Source organism: Onychomys torridus, chromosome X (assembly GCF_903995425.1).
Source record: "Onychomys torridus chromosome X, mOncTor1.1, whole genome shotgun sequence".
NCBI classification, from domain to species: Eukaryota; Metazoa; Chordata; class Mammalia; order Rodentia; family Cricetidae; genus Onychomys; species Onychomys torridus.
Window position 1 is genome coordinate 3,251,779 of NC_050466.1, and position 21,145 is coordinate 3,272,923.

General features: G+C 40.5%; 1 protein-coding gene across 2 annotated transcripts in view; it reads left to right on the top strand.

Moving 5' to 3' along the window:
- The first annotated feature begins 1,482 nt into the window (after positions 1 to 1,482).
- The window catches only part of Xk (X-linked Kx blood group), a 53,170-nt gene continuing 33,507 nt past the window's right edge, over positions 1,483 to 21,145 (top strand). The window contains exons 1-3 of one of the 2 annotated variants that reach the window (XM_036175413.1): positions 1,483 to 1,971; positions 9,506 to 9,768; positions 17,765 to 17,995. In XM_036175413.1, coding sequence (XP_036031306.1) covers positions 1,727 to 1,971; positions 9,506 to 9,768; positions 17,765 to 17,955 — 699 coding nt within the window. In that variant the 5' untranslated portion in view covers positions 1,483 to 1,726 and the 3' untranslated portion in view covers positions 17,956 to 17,995. Of the gene's footprint in view, positions 1,972 to 9,505; positions 9,769 to 17,764; positions 17,996 to 21,145 lie in introns of those variants that run through there. The other variant, XM_036175412.1, reaches the window with a different exon arrangement.

The following is a 21,145-nucleotide window of genomic DNA, read 5'->3' on the forward strand; positions in this document are numbered from 1 at the left end:
CTCTGGTGATTCTGTTTGTGACTGTGTGTGTATCTGGATTCAGGACATGGTGGCCTGCTGGGTTCTATAAATAGGCATTCGTAATCCTTTTGGAGAAAGGGCCTGGTACATCTCAGGCCTTGGCTGAATTCTCCCCTCAACCCTTATAAATAGATTTTCCCATGTCACTTCAACAACCAAGTCAAACAGCTCAACTTGTCCTCTTCCTCTATCTTCATTCTTGTTGAGAGCTTATGAATCTTCACATTTTGTTTGTATTTACATCATTTTCCAAAATAGAAAAATGCCCAAGATGCCTGAAAATTAAAATCACAAAAACTTCTTCATGGAAAATGATCTTAGAAGGTGTGAAGGAAAGAGAGAGAGAGAGAGAGAGAGAGAGAGAGAGAGAGAGAGAGAGAGAGTGTGTGTGTGTGTGTGTGTGTGTGTGTGTGTGTGTGTGTGTTGGGGAGCAGGGAGTCCATCCTGATGCACAGAAGGTTGTCAAAAGTTTGAGTATACACAGAACCTGCACAGGTTAACACCAGATCAAACTGTAGCCCTGAGAAAAGGAAGTAGACACAAATTCCAATCTCTAACCAAGAAGGTATTTGCAATTGATAAGTTTTGGCCAACTCAAAACAGACTGCGTGTTTGTTTGTTTGTCTTTTTTCTTTTTCTTTTTTTGCACTTGTTAGTTTTGATATTTTTTATCTTACTGTTTGATTTTCATTTTAGGTGTTTTTTTGTGTTTGTTTTGTTTTTTTTGTGACAGAGAGCATGAAGTTGAGTGGGTAGGGAGGATGGGGGAGTCAAGTAGTAGAAGAATATGTTCAAAATATATTGTATTATTATTTTTTAAAATAAACAGTTGAGTGAAAAAGAATTGTGTCAGTGTTGGCATACCAACAGAGGTATGTGTCAGGGTAGAAACTGCTTCCTTATTAGGCTCTGGTCTTTGACCTGTCATGAGTTAGTCACAGCTATACAGCAATATATTCTGTAGGCAGTTTGATTTGGAAAGGAAAACTTTGGCTCCCACAACTCCTTTGATGCTCCTTCCAATTCTGTACTAGAAAGACAAAGGACACGCTCAAGGGTTGCATTGAAAAGTTAACCGTATTTCCCAGTATGTCGAGTGCATGACAAGACACTTGCTCTCCTCTGAAAAGCATCTCAGTGGCTCTGACTATTTTGGAATGGCAGGAAAATCTGAACTTTTGACCGGGTGTTTCTTCGGCCCAGAAACTAGACAGTGGATCAGGAATTCAGACTGCCCTACCCCCAATTCTGGTTTCTGCTGGTTTTAATCCAAGCCACTGGAGACAGCCCAGAACAACCAACTCTAGGACTCAGAGAGCCAGCTTGGTTGGCGACCTCCTGCTGGTTGGGCACCAGCTGTCAGAATGCTCCTGGTTCGCGGCCCGCCCGGAACAGTTTTCACGGAGGCGGTGCGGCGAGCTGAGAGGCGCGCGCTGGCGGCTGCGCACGGTGCTCGTGGGCGTGTCCGAGCGGGGCCACACTGCCCGCCCCACCCCACTCCCTCCCCGCTGTGGCTTGCCCCCAGGCCGGGCTACAGCGTGCGCGGCCCATTTGGCCGGGCCATCGTGCCCTCGGCGGGCTGCGCTGCTCGCAAGCGGATCGGGTCCGGGCATGCTGGGATCCGCTCAGGGAATCGTCACCGCTGCCACCGCCGCCGCCGCCACCGCCGCCGCCGCCACCCGCTGGGCGAGTCTGAAGCGCGGAGATGAAATTCCCGGCCTCAGTGTTAGCGTCCCTGTTCCTGTTCGTGGCCGAGACCATAGCAGCGCTCTACCTGAGCAGCACCTACCGCTCGGACGGGGATCGCATGTGGCAGGCGCTGACATTGCTCTTCTCCCTGATGCCCTGTGCTCTGGTGCAGTTCACGCTCCTCTTCGTCCACCGCGACCTCAGCCGTGATCGCCCACTGGTGCTGCTGATGCACCTGCTGCAGCTCGGGCCCCTGTACAGGTGCGTGCAGAACCCAGAACCAACCCTTAGGCCGCAGCTCCTGGCCGTCCCCCCTCTACTGCCCCAGCTGAGGGAGAGGCCTTCTTGCAGGGGACAGGTGGCCAGAACCAGGGCTGACCCGCTCTGCTTTCCCAAGCCAGTCTCCAGCATGTGGAAGGGTCCCAGAGTGGCACTAAAACTGAGATGCCCTGGATTTCGGGAGCCATCATATGGAATTGCTAATGTTTGCTTCCATTGGACCAAAAAGAGCAGCAGTCTTTGCCTTTTTTGGTCTCATAAACATACATTGCTTTCTCTGTAGTCAAGTGGCCTTCCGAGGGTTTGGCATGTGTGGTCATAGAACAAACCTTTGGAAGTTACTCTAAGCACGGTTAAAGTCAGAGCTTTTATGGATCATTTAATTTAGTTTATCAAACACATGGCACTTAACTGCACACCGGGCACTATTCTAAGCACTTTGTTAAAATTTATTTAATTCATATACAGAAGTCTAGAAATTCATGCACTCTTGGGGTGATGAACATTGGTCTAGAGTGAAAACACACGTAAGTACCAGAGATATCTTCTGATTCTGCCCAGTTTTTAATATAGCCATGAAATCTGGGACACAATGTGCCTTGAAGACAGGAACTTGCTTTGTGTTAAGAAAAACTACTACTGTCATTTCTGGGAGAAAAAGTTATTGTTGCAGTTTGTGGTGCTGTGGATGGAATCCAGGGCCTGGTACTGGCTAGGCAAAAGCTTTACCATTGAAGTATATCCTTAGCCCTAAGAATTAATCTTTATGAACACAAAGCAAGAAGAAATACACAGTAATGAAACAGACTTTATTTTAATCTCAGAACTTGAAGGAAATTTAAATATATCGTTTTCATATCTTTTATCTTACCAGATGAAACACAAAAGTAAACGTTTATGTTCAGATTTTAAAAATATTCACAATTTAAAATTTTGCATGCCATTTTAAACAACCTTTTAGCTTACTGTAGTGACTTAGAGTTTAACACAGTTATGGCAAACTTGGTAAAGAGGTTTCCCATTCTTCAAGAGCCAGGGAATCCTAGAAAGGACAAGAAACATATGCTGGTAATAGTAAGAAACTGCTACTGATGTCCTGACAGTCAGGGAGGAATCAGAAAAATAGGTGTGTGGGGTACTTAGAAAGCATTGCAATCAATTAGCTAGTAGAGAACCTATGTCCTTAAGCCAGCGCCATGGCCCTGCTAGTGCCCCTGCTCAAGAGACTAAGTGAGATTTGACTTTAGACAAGGCACTCATAATTTAATGTCATCTGTGGGGAAGAAACTCCTATTTGGATGGAGTGACTTGGGGAACTGAGAATTCTCAAACGTTACTTGTGCTAAGTGGTGTGGGTCATACCTACAGGCCTTAGCTGACTGACTCCTTGCCATGAAGTACATGCAACTGTGCTCACAGCATTTGTTTGTATATTTATTATTTTGGTGCTGGAGGTTGAACCTAGGGCCTTAGGCATACTAAACCAATGCTCCACCATTGCTGTAGGCTCCCCCAATCCCTGTCTCCATTTTATACATGGGGCAAATGAGGCTCCAGAACACGTTCCCAAGGCTTCCTTCCAAAATGCAATTAGGCTCATTGTATTCTCTGTGTTCTGGAAAAGAAAGTAGAGTATGTACATTTTATCAGCAGTTCCATCTTTAAAGTTTTAAATGTTTGATCATTTGTGAACAAAATCAAAAAACAAACAAACAACCCAAGCAATCAGGCAAGTAAGAATCCTCTATCATTGCTGTCATTTTGAAGTGTTTCTTAAGACAAAGCGAATAGAATATTCCATATAAAAACAGCATGGCAACTATAAACTAGAGCCCAAGGAAATCTACTAAGATGTTAAGAACAATAGTACCGAGTGGCAGACTGTGAGTTTAGTTTTTTCCTCCTCACCATGAACGTATAACAAATTTCTCCTTTATTATGAATTTTTGGTTTTCTTCAGTTATCACAGTAATTTTTTTAAACTTTATTGAGGAAAGGAGCTTCATATTCTGACATAGCTGATTTCTGTCAAGGAAGTACTGGAATCTTTGAACTGAGATACACAAAATGTAGTTTCAAGACCCTTAGCTTCCAAATGAAAGGGAAATTTCTTGATTTTGGTTGACAGGACTTAAAAAAATTAGTGGGATTTCTTCCTAATGATTGGTTCTAATTTGAACCCTTAAATCATCAGCTTTTCAGAAAGATCAAATTATTCCCCTAAACAAGGCAATCACAATAATTTCTCCCTTTTACCCTTTAGCAATGGTTTTTAGTAATATTTTAGCTTTGTTTAGGGGAGAGTTTTCTTCTATTCAAGTTAGGGTAGGCAAACTACCATTTTTAGGTAGACACTATTTTTGAGTTCATATGATATGATGACCTAATTAAGGTGACATACAGTAGTTTACTCTGAGTAGTACTTGGTTTAGTATGCTTGAATCCATATGGCAGCTCCTCAGTATGGGAAAAATGGCGGTCTGCGGTCTGCAATAGCTTACACTAATGAGTATGGACTCAAACTGCCATCTCACTTCTGCCCCCTTTTCCTCAGGGAGGCATTGGTAGAACTCTTTATATCATTTATTTATTATAATTTTAGTCTTATATTTAAATATAAGCTATATATATATAGCTATATTTATATAGCTATAGTTTCTATGGTGCTTTCTAATATGAACTATGGATAGTGTCTTGAATCACCCCCTTTTCCAATTTGAAGGAAAATCTTACTTTCAGCTATACTAGATATTCTGAACAAACAGAAGGGAGACTGTCTTTTACCTCCTGTTTCTACTGTTCTCACAGTTATGGTAACTTTCATAAATTAACTGAGGAGTAAATATAGATGAGTAACTTCAAGAAATCCCCTATCTTTATTACTAGCACATTTAACAAACAAAATGAGAGGTGAAAAAAATCTAGATTTATAAGATATAGGTTAAAATGGTCTAAAATTGTTATAGAACATTGCAAAGTGATTCATAGTAGTATGTGTCTATAGGGAACTTAACAAGTAGTTTAAAATAATAACACTCCACATTTGAAAAGCATTTCTTTCCTTTGCAAAACACATATATTGTTTAATTCCATCTATAGTAAACCCTGTGAGCTAACTGCTGAGACTTGGGAGATTAAGCAAGTGGCTTGTCAAAGGTTTCACAATATTTTCTATTTAACCAGCATAGCTCTCTGATACAGCTTCTCAGACACGTGTCTCACATGAATTTAATATAGCTGATAGGAGATCGTAATATTTCTTTGGAAAAAGTATTTTCATTAGAGTCCTTGGTACTTCAAGGTATTTGTGTTGCCATCAACATGCCTAGTTTTACCTAGGGAACAAACTGCTGTTATGATTGACAAATGAATTACGCTTGAAAATGGGACTAAGTGAAAAAAGGTCAATCAAATTACTAAGTATCTACAGCAGAGATCATTATGGGGTCTGCATAGTATGCTCTGCTGGCCAAATCACCCCCTGTTTCTGTATTAGAAATAAATAAGTAAAGTTTTATTGAAACACAGCTATAGTCACTCTTTCATGTAGCCATTCCTTTATAGACTGTTTGTCTGCAGAGGTAGAGCTGAGCAGAGACCCTTTTGGCCTCTTGAGCCTAAAATACTTACATTACACAAAGATTCCTGAGCCATGGAATATGTGATGCTGAAGAACTACCTTGAGTAATTTTTATGAAGGATGTTGGTCCTCTACCACTGAGCTACATCCTTAGCCCTTACCTTGGGTGATTTTATTCAAGTAGCTCATGCAGAGAAACAACAATTAAAACAAACTCTAAACAAAATTGGAAAAAATACACAACTCTTGGCAATTTTAAGAAAGCAGCAGTAGTTTGTTTCTTAGTTTTCTACTTAGTAGTAGTAAGAGGTCTTGGGACAGGTCACAAATTTATAAGATACAATGTTTGAAGCATTGTTAAGATATGCCAGGTGTGATGGTGCATGACTTTAATCCCAGCACTCGGGAGCCAGAGGCAGGGGGATCTCTGTGAGTTGGAAGCCAGCCTGGTCTACAGAGTGAGTTCCAGGCCAGTCAGGACTACATAGAGAGACTCTGTCTCAAAGGGGAAAAAAAGACAATATCTATCACTTAGAAAAAGCCGTGGATTGTGAGAGGCTCCACCATTGGAGCTATCTGTGCCATTAGTTTTTTTTCCTGGAAACATTTTTCGTTTACATGGCTAATCTCTGAAGTTTCATTCAAAAATTCCCTTCAGGCATCAATGGAACTGCAGTTTTCTACAAACCCTTATTTCATTCATTCATTTCATAGAGTAGCTTTTAGCATGCTCTACCTTTTGTTTAGTTTGGTCTTTAAACGTTCTAAGTTTGACTTTCATATCACAAGGAAAGAATATTTGTTAAAATAACAGAGAAACAGAAAGTATATTTGCACAGTGAAGAAAATGAAACCTTTAATTCGACTGCCTAAAGAGAATAATTCTTAATGCTTTTGTTTTATATCCTTGCTAGTATGGGGTTATGATTGTAAACTGTCAGGGAAAATTTCAACAGTTTGCTAATTTCAAAATTTATTTATCCCCATCAAGTCTGACCAAGGTATGAGTTGTTTAACAACTTGTTTACACAACTTCTATTTAACAATTGTCACTTTTGAGTCAATATCATTCAATTCTGTCATTCCACTGTTTATGTGTATGTGTAAGTTTGTATAGTTTGTTTCCCTTATCAAATACGATAAAATATTTTATTAAATATGATAAATGTATTTTAATTGTAATAAATTAAATGTGTGGGGGATTGAATCCAGGGCCTACTACATGCTAAGCAGACTGTATCCCAAGTCCAGGATTAATTTAAAATTTTTAAAAATATGATTGTGTATTTGTGTATCTGTGTTTGTGCGCATGTGTGGAGGTCAGAGGACAATTTGGGCGAGTCAGCTCTCTACTTTCACCACTTGAGGGATCCAGGGATTCAACTCAAGTGCTCAGGTTTATCCACTAAGTCATCTCACCAGCCCACGAGTATTATGCTATGTATGTTAGACGTTTTCCTAAACTATCAGTTTTGAGAACTGCATAATATTTAATTGAGTGCATGTGCTTTGATAGATTTAATTATCTTCATTTTGAGGACCTCTAAAATAATCGCATTAATTTGCTATTAGAAATAACGCTGATTTCAATCCTTTCAGTAAGGTTTCTTTGTGAACTGCTGTGTTAGAAACTATCATGTGAACCAAAAGTACAACATAAATATTGTTTTGTTGCATATTATACTTATTCTTATACTTCTTCTATCTCTGTCCCATCATTCTGTCTAGACAGTGAACACCTCTGAATGAATGGGGTGGGAGTCTTCAAGCTGTCTTAGTAAAGTACATCTGCTGTCATTACCTCTTTGAGAATAAATAAATACCATAGCCACTTTATTCGGTCATCTTCAACTTGCCACTTTTGATGGGTGTTCATTCATCAGTCAAAGGTTTAAATTTTGGAGGCGTTGGGCTTGAATTCATGAACTAAACTTAAGTATTATCATTTTCTTCCAAAAAAACTAGACTACACTGCCATGTCTTGATGAAAAATATTAAAGCATCTTTGATTGACTATGGATTACAAGATAGTAGACAGACTTCCTCTGACACACAAACCACACACCTTCTTTCCCCTGAAACAAGTGAACAAAGGTAATGATCATGAAATCTGCCCACTTACTGCATCAGAAAGGCTTTATTTTTCCTCTTTTGAATTATAAATGTACTTATGTTGTCATCGATACCTCCAGGTGATACTATTAAGTTAACAACATTCAATAACCCCAGTGAAGCCATAAAATCTAGCAGCATTGTACAATTGTCATGAAAGGGCATGTTTTAGGGCATAAAAGTCAATCTTTAAACCCAAGGGAAAATCTGTTTTTCCTAGCACTTCATTATGTAAGTTTTCAGACACGCAGAGAAAAATCTTATTGACTTTAACACCCAAGTGTCTGCAACCTAGATTATATAATTAACATTTTGTTATGGGATGTCATTCTGTATGCTGTAAATATGTGTTGCTCTAATTGGTTGAAAATAAAATGCTGCTTGGTCAGTAGCCAGGCAGGAAGTATAGGTGGGACAAGCAGAGGAGGAGAATTCTGGGAACAGGAAGACTGAGTCAGGAGTCACCAGCCAGACACAGAAGAAGCAAGATGTGAAGGCAGAACTGAGAAAAGGTACCAAGCCACGCGGCTAAACATAGATAAGAATTATGGGTTAATTTATATGTAAGAGCTAGTCAGTAATAAGCCTGAGCCAATGGCCATCTAGTTCGTAATTAATATAAGCTTCTGTGTGTTTATTGGGGTCTGAGTGGATGTGGACTGGGCGGGACACAGGAAAACTTCCAACTACAACATTTTGTTTCATGTATCTTTCCATCTCTCTATCCATCAAATCAGTCTCAGTCTCTCTCTTTCCATTTCTCCCCATCTATGTATGTGGCTCTCTCTGTGTGTATGTATGTATGCTTCAAAGCAAATCATAGGCACCCATGTATCTATCTATAATATTACCTAGAAGGAAAAATTTGAGTCACTAGTTAAGTATGTGTCCCCAGAGTGGGCTTGGGAATACTTAAATAAGACATTTGCCAACCCCTGGGCGTGTTTGAATTTAGCCATGGCCTATATGGGCTTATTAGGATAAAGGAATAGGTAATTTGTTGTGGTCTTCCAATGAAATTCTAAATGACCAGCAACTCTGTGCTGTACACGTACCCAACTTTATTCATCTTCATGTTCCCTCCTTCTCTCTCTCCCTCCCTCCCTTCCTCTTTCCTCTATCACCTCTCAGCCTTATTGTAGCCCAGGCTCATCTGTAACTCACTGTGTAGCCCAAGCTGGCCTTGAATGCTTGGCAATCATTCTACCCCAGCCTTTAGACGCTAGAGTCTAGAGAGTGTAGAGATAGGAGTGAGCCTGCATGTTCTTTTTTTTTTTTTAACTAGAGTGCTTTGTGACATCAATTTTTATGTGGAACATGAACACACACACACACACACACACACACACACACACACACACACACACACAGAGCCTTATACCCTTTAGTCCTCTTTGACAGCAGGATGACAAAGTAGGTATCTTGTCTATTTTATTATTGAGGGGAAAAGTTCAGAATATAAGAGCTTTATCTATAGCTGCAGAGATAGCTTATATATTGTGTGTTTCTTAGTGAACAAGAGGAAAGACTAAACATTTTTCTGTGGCTCTAGAGTGTGAACTACTTCCCATTGTCTTGTTTTCTTTTCCTTGGTAGCTTTCAATGTCACCTTTGCTTGATTCTCACTCGATTCCCAATGGTCTACTGGAGAGCTTGTAGAAGACTGCCTCCTTAGAACGAACCGATCCTGAGAGCGACTGATTTGGAGAGATTTAGAATAACTGGGTGAGGGTTTGAGAATCAGCCTAAGAGAAAACAGGATGACTGGGAAAGGACAGGGTTCTGCCAGGCACTCCTTTCTATGACTCATTCATTTGTTTCTAGGTGTTTTGAAGTCTTTTGCCTCTACTGTCAGTCCAACCAGAATGAAGAGCCTTATGTGAGCATCACTAAGAAACGGCAGATGCCAAAAGATGGCCTCTCCGAGGAGGTTGAGAAGGAGGTGGGCCAGGCAGAAGGCAAGATGTTTACCCACCGTTCTGCCTTCAGTCGGGCATCAGTGATCCAGGCTTTCCTAGGCTCTGCCCCACAACTGACCCTACAGCTGTATATTACCGTCTTACAGCAGAGCATCACTACTGGAAGAGGTATGTATGCCTGCTTTTTAAAAAATTTCTGCTTACCTTGGAGGTTCAAATTAAGAAGCAAAACATTTTTTATTCAGGTGAAATCCATCTATGTGTTCATTTGTTCTGAATCTATGTTCTGTTTGCTAACCTAAAATTCCAAGGAATTAAAATGATAACACTTTTTTTTGGGGGGGGGGGGCTTATGAATTTGTATTTTGGCCAGGGCCAAAGTTCAAGGAAAAGTTCACCTGTGCTCTAGTGTGAACCAGCTGAGGTGGCTCAAATATGTGAGAGCTAGAATTCATTGAAGACTCATTTACTGACATGTTCTTCGAGTCTCACCTCTTTTCCATGTGGGGAGAGTCTGGGCTTCCTTACAGCCTGGTACTGCTTCCAAGTGTGAAACTGTGTCATCTTTTCTGACCTGGTCTTAGGAATCATGGAGCCAGCTACATGATAACTGGTGGTTTCTTTTTTTTTTTTAATGCAGTCTAATTTGTAGAACAAATTCAATAGTTTTAGTATATTTACAGTGCTGTGCCAAGATAACTGTTACCTATCATTTTAGTGTCTAAAATTTAGAACCTAGACAAAACCTACACATTATCAGTCACTATTTTTCTTGCTTTCTAGCCCTTACCAACCATGAATCTTCTTGCAGTTTCTATGGATTTGTCTATTGTGCCTATTTTATATAAATAATATTATGTACTATTAGAAAGTTTTTGTATAGTTAACAAATAACAGACCCTGTCCCTATGAGCTTTCATCTTGGTCAGGTAGCCATCCTTTGACTTCCTCAGTTTAGTCATTTTTCAGCAGAAGCTTCATCAAGTTACTGTCATCTTGGAGGATATGTTGGTCTTAAACCCAGGTTAGAATTCTAAGATTATACTGCTCTGAAAAGGTCCAGACAGCTTAGCATTTGAGAGTACTCTTCTCTATTATACTATAGGAGGTACAATTGGCTGTAATAAAGATTGTTCCATGAACACTTATTTTATGCCAGGTACTATGATGAACCTCATAGCATTTGTTTCTCATGGTGTCCTGTGAGGTAGATGATGTTCTTTTCATCTTCCTGAAGAGGGAAATCATACCTACAGTCTACTAGAGGAACCATGCACTAAGAGTAGATTTGTGTGGTTTCATTCATGGTTGCAATGAGGATTATTGAGTATGTTCTGTGTTCTAGTCTCCATGTTTGTCTCTGTGGATAAAGTGTTAATGAAGTAGACAGCTCCTGTCACCTTGGAAGAAAATGACAGACATGAAATAAATGATTAATCATGTATTTATTTTACTTCTGATAAAGTATGCAAAGTTAAAGTTAGAGAGACTGTGTGGATTCTAACCAAGCTTGGAAATGAGTCAAAGTTTTCAGAACATAGATTTATACTTAAAAATGGCCAATGAGGCAGAGAAGCTAGATGAAGGAAAAAGAATATAGAGCATCTTAGAGTTTAAAGTGTTAATCCACATGCAGTGGGAAGCCACTGATGAGTTTTAAGCAATACAGTGTCATAAGCAGATTTAGTATTAGAAAATGAGTACTCTGGGAAATGAATTGGAAGATAGTAAGGGAAGGAATAAGTAAGTAAGTGGGTTGCTACAGTTTCTGAGATGACAGTGATAATGTGTTGGAATAGAAGAGTCAGAATGGATTCTTGGAATAGTATTAAAGATATGGGAAAGGATTGACTGATGATTAAGTAGCTATGAAGGAGAAGCAAAGGAGATGCTAAGGCCCCTGCCACAGTTGTAGTCATAGAAGCTCTCTGGACAAGGAACAGGATTCTGTGGTATGTTTCTTATTTAAGATTTAGAATTTTCACCAAATGAAATATAAATAATATAAAGATTCTATGTAGATTGTTAGAGAAAAAGAAAATGTTAAAACTACCTCAAAAGATAGATTGAAGATCAAACCTGGATTATAAGAAGGAATATTGAAATGGGTGTGTGACGGGAGATAAGTCTGTTTTCAATGGATGTCAGAAGGTAGGGACTAGGGATGTGGGTCAGCGGAAGAGTGCTTACCTAGCATGCACAGGGCCTTCAGTTCAGTTCTCAGTACCATAGAAAGAGAAAGACAAAAGAACAGAAGAAACACAAAGGGGGCTAGGAATTTGTTGTAGCTCAGTTGGGTACAGTTTACTTAGCATACATGAAGCCCTGGGTTCAGTCCCCAGAACCACACAGGCCAAATGTGGTGGTGCACATTTATACTACAAAACTTGGGACAGAAAGATGCATCTAAGATACCTTGGTGCCAGCCTGCCTCAAAAAGGGGTGGGAGTCTTGAATGTGGCTTAGTTGCTAGACCGCTTGCCTAACATGCCTGAAGCTCTGGGTTTGATCTCCTGTACTAGCACAGAATAAACTAGGTATGGTGACACTTGCCTATAATTCAGCATTTGGGAGGTAGAGGCAGGAGTATCAGAAGGTCAAGATCACCCATGTCTCTATAAGAATTTGAGACCATACTGGGGCATCAGGCCTCATAATACCTAAAAGCTACTTTCAAAATTAAGTCAGAGATTTTTTCCACATAAGTTTTTAATTTTTTATTTGGTTTATTTGGTAAAAATATCCATTCCAATATAATATCTTCTCTCTGCATTAATATTCCTGTAGGAGAATGCCTAGAAGGTAAAATAACCCAAATGCAATCCAGCTTTGGATCAATACGACCTACATGTCCTTCGTGTACTTTTTTTTTCTACCAAGGCCAATTCTTTCTCATCTTCAGGTGATAATTCCCTTGGACTATTTAAGTCCTTGTCATCTTCTAAGGTTTTGAACAAATTATTCAGTTCATCATTTTTTACCCCAACAATAGTTCGTAGATGAGAAATGTCCCCAAATAATCTTTGAAAGTCATTAAGAGTCTGTAGGCGATCTCTCCTAATTTGTACCTTTTGAGGTCTAATTTTTTGTAGCTCTATTTTATATCCTAAATAATTAATAGAATCTCCTCTTTGTATCTTTTCAGGAGCAATTTGTAATCCCCAGCAAGGCAATATTTTCTTTACTTCTTCAAACATTCTTTCTAAAGTATCTGCACTTGAGTCAGCTAGTAAAATATCATCCATATAATGATAAATTATAGATTTAGGACATTTTTTACGTATCACTTCCAAGGGCTGTTGTACAAAATATTGGCACAGGGTTGGACTATTCAACATTCCCTGTGGGAGGACTCTCCAATGAAATCTTCTAACTAGTTGAGAATTATTGTAGTCACCGTGAAAGCAAATTTTTCTCTGTCTTTTTCTTGTAGGGGTATTGAAAAGAAACAGTCTTTTAAATCGATAACTATGAGAGGCCATCCTTTAGGTAACAGAGTAGGCAAAGGAATTCCAGATTGTAGAGAGCCCATTGGCTGAATTACTTTGTTAATTGCTCTAAGGTCTGTTACCATTCTCCATTTACCAGATTTCTTTTTTAATAACAAATACAGGAGAATTCCATGGGCTAGTAGATTCTTCAATATGGTGAGCATTTAACTGTCCTTCTACCAGCTCTTCTAAAGCCTGGAGTTTCTCTGTTGTTAAAGGCCATTGATGAACCCATACAGGCTTGTCTGTTAACCATTTTAAAGGTAGAACTGTTGGTGTCTTTGGAAGATCATCAGTTTTTGTGCCCTGTTCTTGTATAATATGGATGGCTGGTGACCACTCATTAGAATAATACCTTCTAAGATTTCTCTCAGAAACATGTGCTAGTTTATTATTTATTTCTGAGGTTGGAGGGATGTTAATCTGAGTATTCCATTGTTGTAACAGGTCTCGACCCCACAGGTTCATGGCTATGTTAGCCACATATGGTTTTAATCTGCCTCTCTGTCCTTCTGGGCCTATACATTCGAGCCATCTTGCACTCTGTTTCACTTGAGATAATGTTCCAATTCCTAACAGTTGAACATTTACCTCCTGAAGAGGCCAAGATGGATGCCAAAATTCTGGTGCAATTATGGTAACATCAGCACCTGTGTCTACCAGACCAGACAACAAAACACCATTTATTTTTATTGTTAATTTTGGTCTTTGTTCATTTATAGAGGTTTGCCAAAAAATTTTCTTTATGGTGTCTCCTGAATTTTCTGTTCTCTCTGTCTCAGTTGTTCCATTACTCTGAGTAGCCTGGTTTATTCCAATAGGCATTTGGTCATTTAACTGCTCTGAGTAGGGGTCTCCTCTACGATTGCAGGAAAGGTCTGAACTGGATTCACTGTAGGGGCCTGCCTGAGGCCCCTCTGGGAGTTTCCCAAAGACTGAAGCAAAGTATTAACTTGTCTGTCCCTTGTTGATCTACATTCATTGGTCCAGTGTCTTCCCTTACCACACCTTCTACATACTCCTGAAGGAAGGGGCATTCTGTTGCCATTGTTCCTTGAAGAAACATTGTTTCTAGAAGTGCCCTGTTTACAGTCCCTTTTCAAATGTCCTTGCTTTCCACATCCAAAACATCTGACATTCCTCAAACCTCTTGAAATTGCTTCTCCTACCCACATATTATCATGATCATGAGCCTCAACATTAACCGTGTCTCTAATCCAATCTTCCAAGGGTGCAGATCTCGCCTTTAACGGCCTGATTATTCTCTTGCATGCTTCATTTGCATTCTCAAAAGCCAAAGATTCAATTATTATCTGGCTAGCTTCTGAATTTGGGACCATTCTCTTTACTGCTGAAGTCAGTCTTTGTAAGAAATCTGTGAAAGATTCTTTTGGGCCCTGTATAACCTTTGTAAATGACTCAGTTTTCTTCCCTGGTTCCTCAACTCTGTCCCATGCATTCAAGGCTGCCATTCGACATAGAATTAGAGTTTGCATATCATATAAACATTGTGTTTGTACTGCAGCATATTGGCCTTCTCCAATAAGCTGATCCTGGAAGATCTGTATACCTCTACCCCTACATTGTTTTGCTATGTTTTTAGCTTCCTCTTTGAACCACATTTGCCACTGGAGCTGCTGTCCGGGTTCCAGAACCGCCTGTGCCAGCTCCCGCCAGTCTTGTGGTATAATCCTATTATAAGTTGACCAGGAGTTTAACATTTGCTTTACATATGGAAACTGCATGCCATTAAGATAGATATTGCTTCCTTAAACCTTTGTAAGTCTAACATTTCAACTGGAGTCCAAATGTTTTTTGTATTCACTTGACCAGGTTGCTGTTGTATGGTTACCGGATAAATTAAGGGTGATTGTGTGAAAACAGGCCTTCTTTCTGTAACCTTATAATCCAATCCTGAAACAACTTCACTGTTAATTTCTTCTGTCTGAATCTGAATTTCTCTATAATTCATTTTAACAGGTTTAACAGGTTTTTCTAAAATTTTTATCCTGGCATTTAAATTGACTATCTTTTTAAATGGTAAAATAAGGATAAGAAGAATAATAATGTACATAATTCGATCAACATTAATCTTCTCATATAGTTGTTCCATTACCATACTGCCTAAAATTTCAAACAAAGCCCAATTTTCTTCCAATGTACACATAAAACCCATTTTTTTTAAATGTGGAAAAAAATCTCTTTTAAATAGTTTCCTTTAAAATATCTGATATAAATGACTTACCAATTCTGCATAGAACAGTAGAAATCCGAGGGAATTTTAAGACAGCTACCTAGCGTCCGAGGTGGGAATCCAGAGAGAGAGAGAGAGAGAGAGAGAGAGAGAGCGAGCAAGAAAGTGTAGCCACTTTCTGGCTAAAAGCTTGAATCCAACCACTTCAATGTTCCCGTTTGAGCCGAGTAGAGCCTGGGCTCTGGCTTCCTTAAGCTCCTACCGTCCACGTGTGCTGGTGTTTCAGCCAAAAGCAGCCTATCTACAGTTGTGGTAGCTCCTGCAGGCCTGAGTTGTTCGTAGCACTGGCTTTTTAAGCAAGTAACTCCAGCTGAGGTGGTAACCGCTTGTAGCTAAGGCAGGTTGGGCCTGAGTCCTAAGCTGAGCTAGGCCCGGGTTAGGCCGGAGCTAGGCCAGAGCTCTGGAGCTAGGGAGCCGGGCCGCCCAGGTGGGAAGCCAGACCCACTGCCAAGGCAAGCGGTTTTTTAATGAATTCTTGCCACGTTGGGCACCAAATGTAGATGTAACTGGCTTGTTAAATAAGAAACACAGAACCAATTGCAGAGTTAAAAACCACGAGGTCAGAGCAAGAGCGGAAAACCTTACCCTTCACTGCTTCTGCTGTTCTTCCTCTCCGCAAGAGAGCTACCTCTCTGTGTCCTATCTTTTTTATAGAATTTCTGTTCTGTTTTCTCATTGGTTGTAAACCCAGCCACATGACCTCCTCATCACTGCCTGTTTGTACAGACCTCCAGGTCTTCTATGGTTGCTATTGAGATTAAAGGCGTGGGTCTGCCATGCTGGCTGTGTCCTTGAACACACGGAGATCTACCTAGCTCTGCCTCCCAAGTGCTGGGATTAAAGGCGTGCACCACTACCACCCAGTTTCTGCTCTGGCTTGCTCTGACCTCAAGGCAACTTTATTAACATATAAATAAAATCACATTTTAATACAAATAAAATATCACTATACTCTGGTTCAAATGGGAGTTCCGGGGCAGATGGGAGCTGGGGGCTCTCTGGTCCAGATGGGAGTTCTGGGGCGGGATGGAATACTGGACACTGGTCTCTAAGTCTCCAGAAGTGGCTGGGGTCTCCAGCAGATGGGTGTGGGGGTGAGGCGTTGAGGTTGTAGTGTCCACTGGAGGGTCTCTCTGGTCCAGATGGGAGTTGGGGCTGGTCTCTGAGTCTCAGGAAGTGGCTGGGGTCTTGGGCTAATGGGTGTGGGGGTAGGGTGTGGAGACTGCAGGCAGGGTCTGCCTGCAGTCTTGGGAAAAGGGGATCCTTCCCACAGGGCCCACCAATTGGCAGGAAACTGGGGCCAAGTTGCAAACCTGTTAATTTATACAGTTAATATATGGTAAAAATAAAAATGTTCTATTAATGTATAGGATTCTCATGAAGTGCAGAAAGGCATGGGAGTACATTTCTGTCGTTGAACTTGAAATGGCTGTGGTGTCTAGTATAAAGTGAATCAGTTAAGTGTATGTGTGGATATGTTCCAATATGGGTAGTAAGAGTATCTAAAATGGTAAAAATCAAAATCCTCAAAGAGATATAAACACCTGTTAAATACTTAACATGCAAATATCTGGCAGATGTTAAATGGAGTGGCAGATGTGACAAGCAGTTCAAAGAAGAGTAAAAAATAGAAACAGGAATACTGATTAGGAACATTGAGGTGACTATGTAAATTGAGGCAAAACTAGAGTCTGAGGCATAACCTGGAGTTGCATCCCATGGGAAGAAGTTTTCCACTGACACATAGATCTTTTCAGAATATAAACAGAGTTCCCATAAAAAGGGGATGTAACCAGGTGGGCTTGCAGGCTTGCCTGTAATTCCATCCGTGAAAGGCTAAAAGTAAGATAGGATCTCTCAAGCAAGGTGGCTAGTAAGACTCTCTGTATTGGTGAGTTCTAGCTTAGATTGAGAGATCTTGTCTCAGTAAATGAGATAGAAGAGTGAACAAGGATGATTCCAGACATCAACTTCAAGACACACACACACACACACACACACACACACACACACACACACACACACACACACATGCGCAACATGCGCACATGTGTATACACAACACACATATGAAAAGGTGAGCCGTTTCCTAATATGGGCATTTCTGCACTGAACATCAGAGCTCAGTGGACACTAGTGAGATCATAAAGTCTATGTTGTAACAAAGACCTCTGCTGATGAGCAAGGATAAATATATGGGTAGTTAAGAGGGTTGGTTATTTTGAGAGACCTAAGGCCAGAAGAGAGGTGGAGCTGAACCAATCCCATCTAACAAGCACCATGGCCGGGAAAAGGCGAAGGCGGAACATTTCCCGTTCCACAAGAGCCAAACTTCAATTTCCTGTTAGCCGGGTAGACCGCTTCCTGCGAGAGGGGAACTACTCCCGGCGCCTGAGCTCATCTACACCTGTGTTCCTAGCTGGTGTACTGGAGTACCTGACCTCTAACATCCTCGAGTTGGCTGGTGAGGAAGCCCACGTGAACGGCAAGAAGCGCATCAGCCCAGACCACGTCTATCAAGTGGTACAGAACAATGAGCAGCTCCACCAACTCTTCGAAGAGAACAACAAATCTGTGGACGATGAGATACCAGAAACCGAGGAGGACTGATGATACCTGGGTCTCAGAGGCTGGAGAGTCCACTACCCCTTCAGCCTCAACCAGTCACTGGGTCTACTAGCTGGGGTGCTAATCAGACTTGCTATTAAAGCATCTAAACTGAAACCAATGGTTCTGACTCCTTTTGGTTTGTCATTTTGAGATAGAGAAACACCCAGGAGGGTGGTGGTGGGTTTGGAGGTGCGGTCAGTATGGGGGATTTGATTTCCAGGGGAAATTTCTAATGGGAACTGTGTGGGCAGTGGTCTTGGTGGGAGGGGTGGTCAGGAGAGAAAGGGTTCCTTGTGAGGTGGGAATACGGGTGGCCCTGGTGGGAGGATTTGGCTGTGGTAGAGGGCAGAGACGCTGTCCTGGGAGGTTGTGGGCATGGAAAGGCTTTGGAACCTCGGGGATTTGGCATCAGCCTCCCAGGCATATTGGATTCTCAGTGCAATACTGCTAGCTGGGGAGGGGTGGATGAAGACACGGACTGTGGTCGGAAAGGCTTCTTCGGAAGTAAGATCTCAGGTCAGAAGACGATGGCAGTGGGATAGGGGAGACCGTGGAGTGTGGCACACTGTTGCCATGAGCTTCAAGCGTCACAGAGCACTAACAGTGATGGTGAAACCAGAAGAAAATATACAAAATAGGAAATGTAGTCTGTGTTTTCTTTTAGATTTTTTAAATTTTTTGCCTTACTCTAAAAGGATTTATACACGGAAGAGTAGATACAGTACTAAGATGTTGGGTGGAATACATGTACATATGCTTCTATATTCTTTTCTTTTTCTTTCTCTATTTTTTCCCCTTGGGATAGGGTCTCCCTACATACTCCTGGCTGTCCTGGAACTCACTCTGTAGAGCAGGCTAGCCTTGAACTCACAGAGATTGGCCTGCTTCTGTCTCCCAAGTTCTGGGATTAAAGTCATGTGCCACCAGTTTTGGGCATACTGATAGACTAACAATAGAATATAAATGTTGCTATCTGATCAACATGAAATTCAGGCAGAACATTAATGAACTTATAAACTTCTTCAGTTGTGAACATGGTTGCCAATGTCATTCTCTGAAGGAGGCTCTGGGTTGTCAGGGTCTATGTCATAGAGCAGTGCAGTAGCATCAGAGGCTGAGCCTGTGTTTAAGAGTTTTTATGTATTGCGCATAAATTCTGCCTCTGATGTTTCACCGAAAGTGCATGGAATTCTTATTAATACTTTTAAGTGTTGCTGGCGCTTAGCACTGGGACCCAAATCAAGTATGCCAACAATCTATGCCCCTGCTTGTGAGTGTTCACATTGGAAGTTTCCACTGTTCATCAGGTCCTGAGAGGCTGCTGCTGGCCTTTTAGACAGAACTTCTCAGAGGCGGTCTAGTCAGCTTTCACAACAGAATCAGCGCATCGATTTCTTTCAATGTGATCTTAGATGTTCCCTGTTTTCTCTGGCCAGTGACTTCTTTATGTGTAGCTTGGAAGATAAGAATCCCCCCTCTTTAGTTTCTTATAAATAGCTGCATCTGTGTCCTTTCCTGTCCCCACATGCTCAGGCTACTTTTCCGAAGGCAGCTAGTTGTGCCCGGTGCTCAGGTGCCTCTCGGGCATTGGGGCTACTAGCTGTGACTACCACCCTGTACTGTCCAAAGGATGGGATAGGAAAGTAATATGCAGAGGACAGAGGCACAGGGATATGGGTACACTGGGCAGGCCCTGCTCTCTTCTTTGCTCCTTCTGCTGGTTCTCTTTGCCTGGCTTAGAACTAGAAAAACATGGCTTGGCTTTGATGTATTTACAGGAATATTAACAGAATGAAGTGCCAGAATTGTGCTTATGGCTCTGGAAGATGTACTTGCAAAACTCCAAGACAGCTTCTTGCCACATAATCTCCTATAATATTTGTATGTACTGAAACCCCACTCCCAAGATTTCTACCACACACATTCATCATCCCATGGAGAGCTAGGAAGCATACTTTCTTCCTTTTTTTAAGCCTCATAAAATGTCAATTTATTTTTTAAATTTTTTAATTAACTTGCAAGTATTAAGTTTCATTATGACATTTTCAAATATATCTTATTTTTCTTGATCCCCCAGATCCTCCTCTTCTCCATTCTCCATGTTCATGATAGATCAAAAATTAGCCAGAGATGACTAAAACATAAGTCTCTGGGGTTCACTGGTGACTTCTAATAATTTTCACAAGTAGACAATCAGGTGAGAGTGCATAATAAATATATAACTGTATATAATAGTAATAGAAAAATGTTATGCACAATAAAATAATAAAACTAATGTAAAAGGATTATTTTGGCCAAGAAAAGTTCTAATTGTAATGACTAAGCATATTTTCAAAGACAGATATACTAATTTCTAGGTGTGTATATTTTTAATAAAGCTACATAGAAAAGTGCATCCTCATTCAAAAATTACTCTTATAAGATAGTTAACAAAAATTTAAAAAGGAAGATGCAAAGTTGTTATTTTTTTAAAATTTACTGAAATAACAACTGCTAACACTATAATTTTATTGCCTAATATCATGAGGGAACTCACCAACTGAATCATGATAATTAGAAGTGGGGCTCTAGAAATTTCCCATATAACTGAGAACTTTAATACTTCTGCTCTCCAGTGTCTGATATTGGTTCCCGGATGACCCTTGTAGATATGAAGATCCAATTCATGCTCAAGTCCATTACATATAGTGGTGTTATATTTACTTATAGTATACACCTATATTCCCCTATATTTTGTCTCAATTTATTTTATTTGAACAGGGCTTTGCTACATTGCCTAAACTAATCTCCTATTTGTGAGTTCAGGTGATCCTACTGTTTCAGCTTCCTAACTATCTGAGCTACTATAGGCACACACTACCACACTTTGCTCTTGCCTATAATTCATGCCAGCTCTAAGTCATTTATAAAAACACAATGGAAATGGAATATAAATAGTTTTTATTCTAGATCGTTTAGGGAAGGATGACAAAGAATTATACTTCTTCAGTAAGATGACTTTTTCTACCATTTTTGATCTTCATTTGGTTGAATTGTAGATGGAGAACCTGTACATAAGCAGTCCTAACTATACTTACATTAACACTATTTTCCCTACTCAAGTTAACATAGACAAGGCTAAGCAACTCTTTTGCTTTGATGTTTTTGGCTGTGACTTGTCAATCCTGACATTGAAAATAAAGCTATTTGT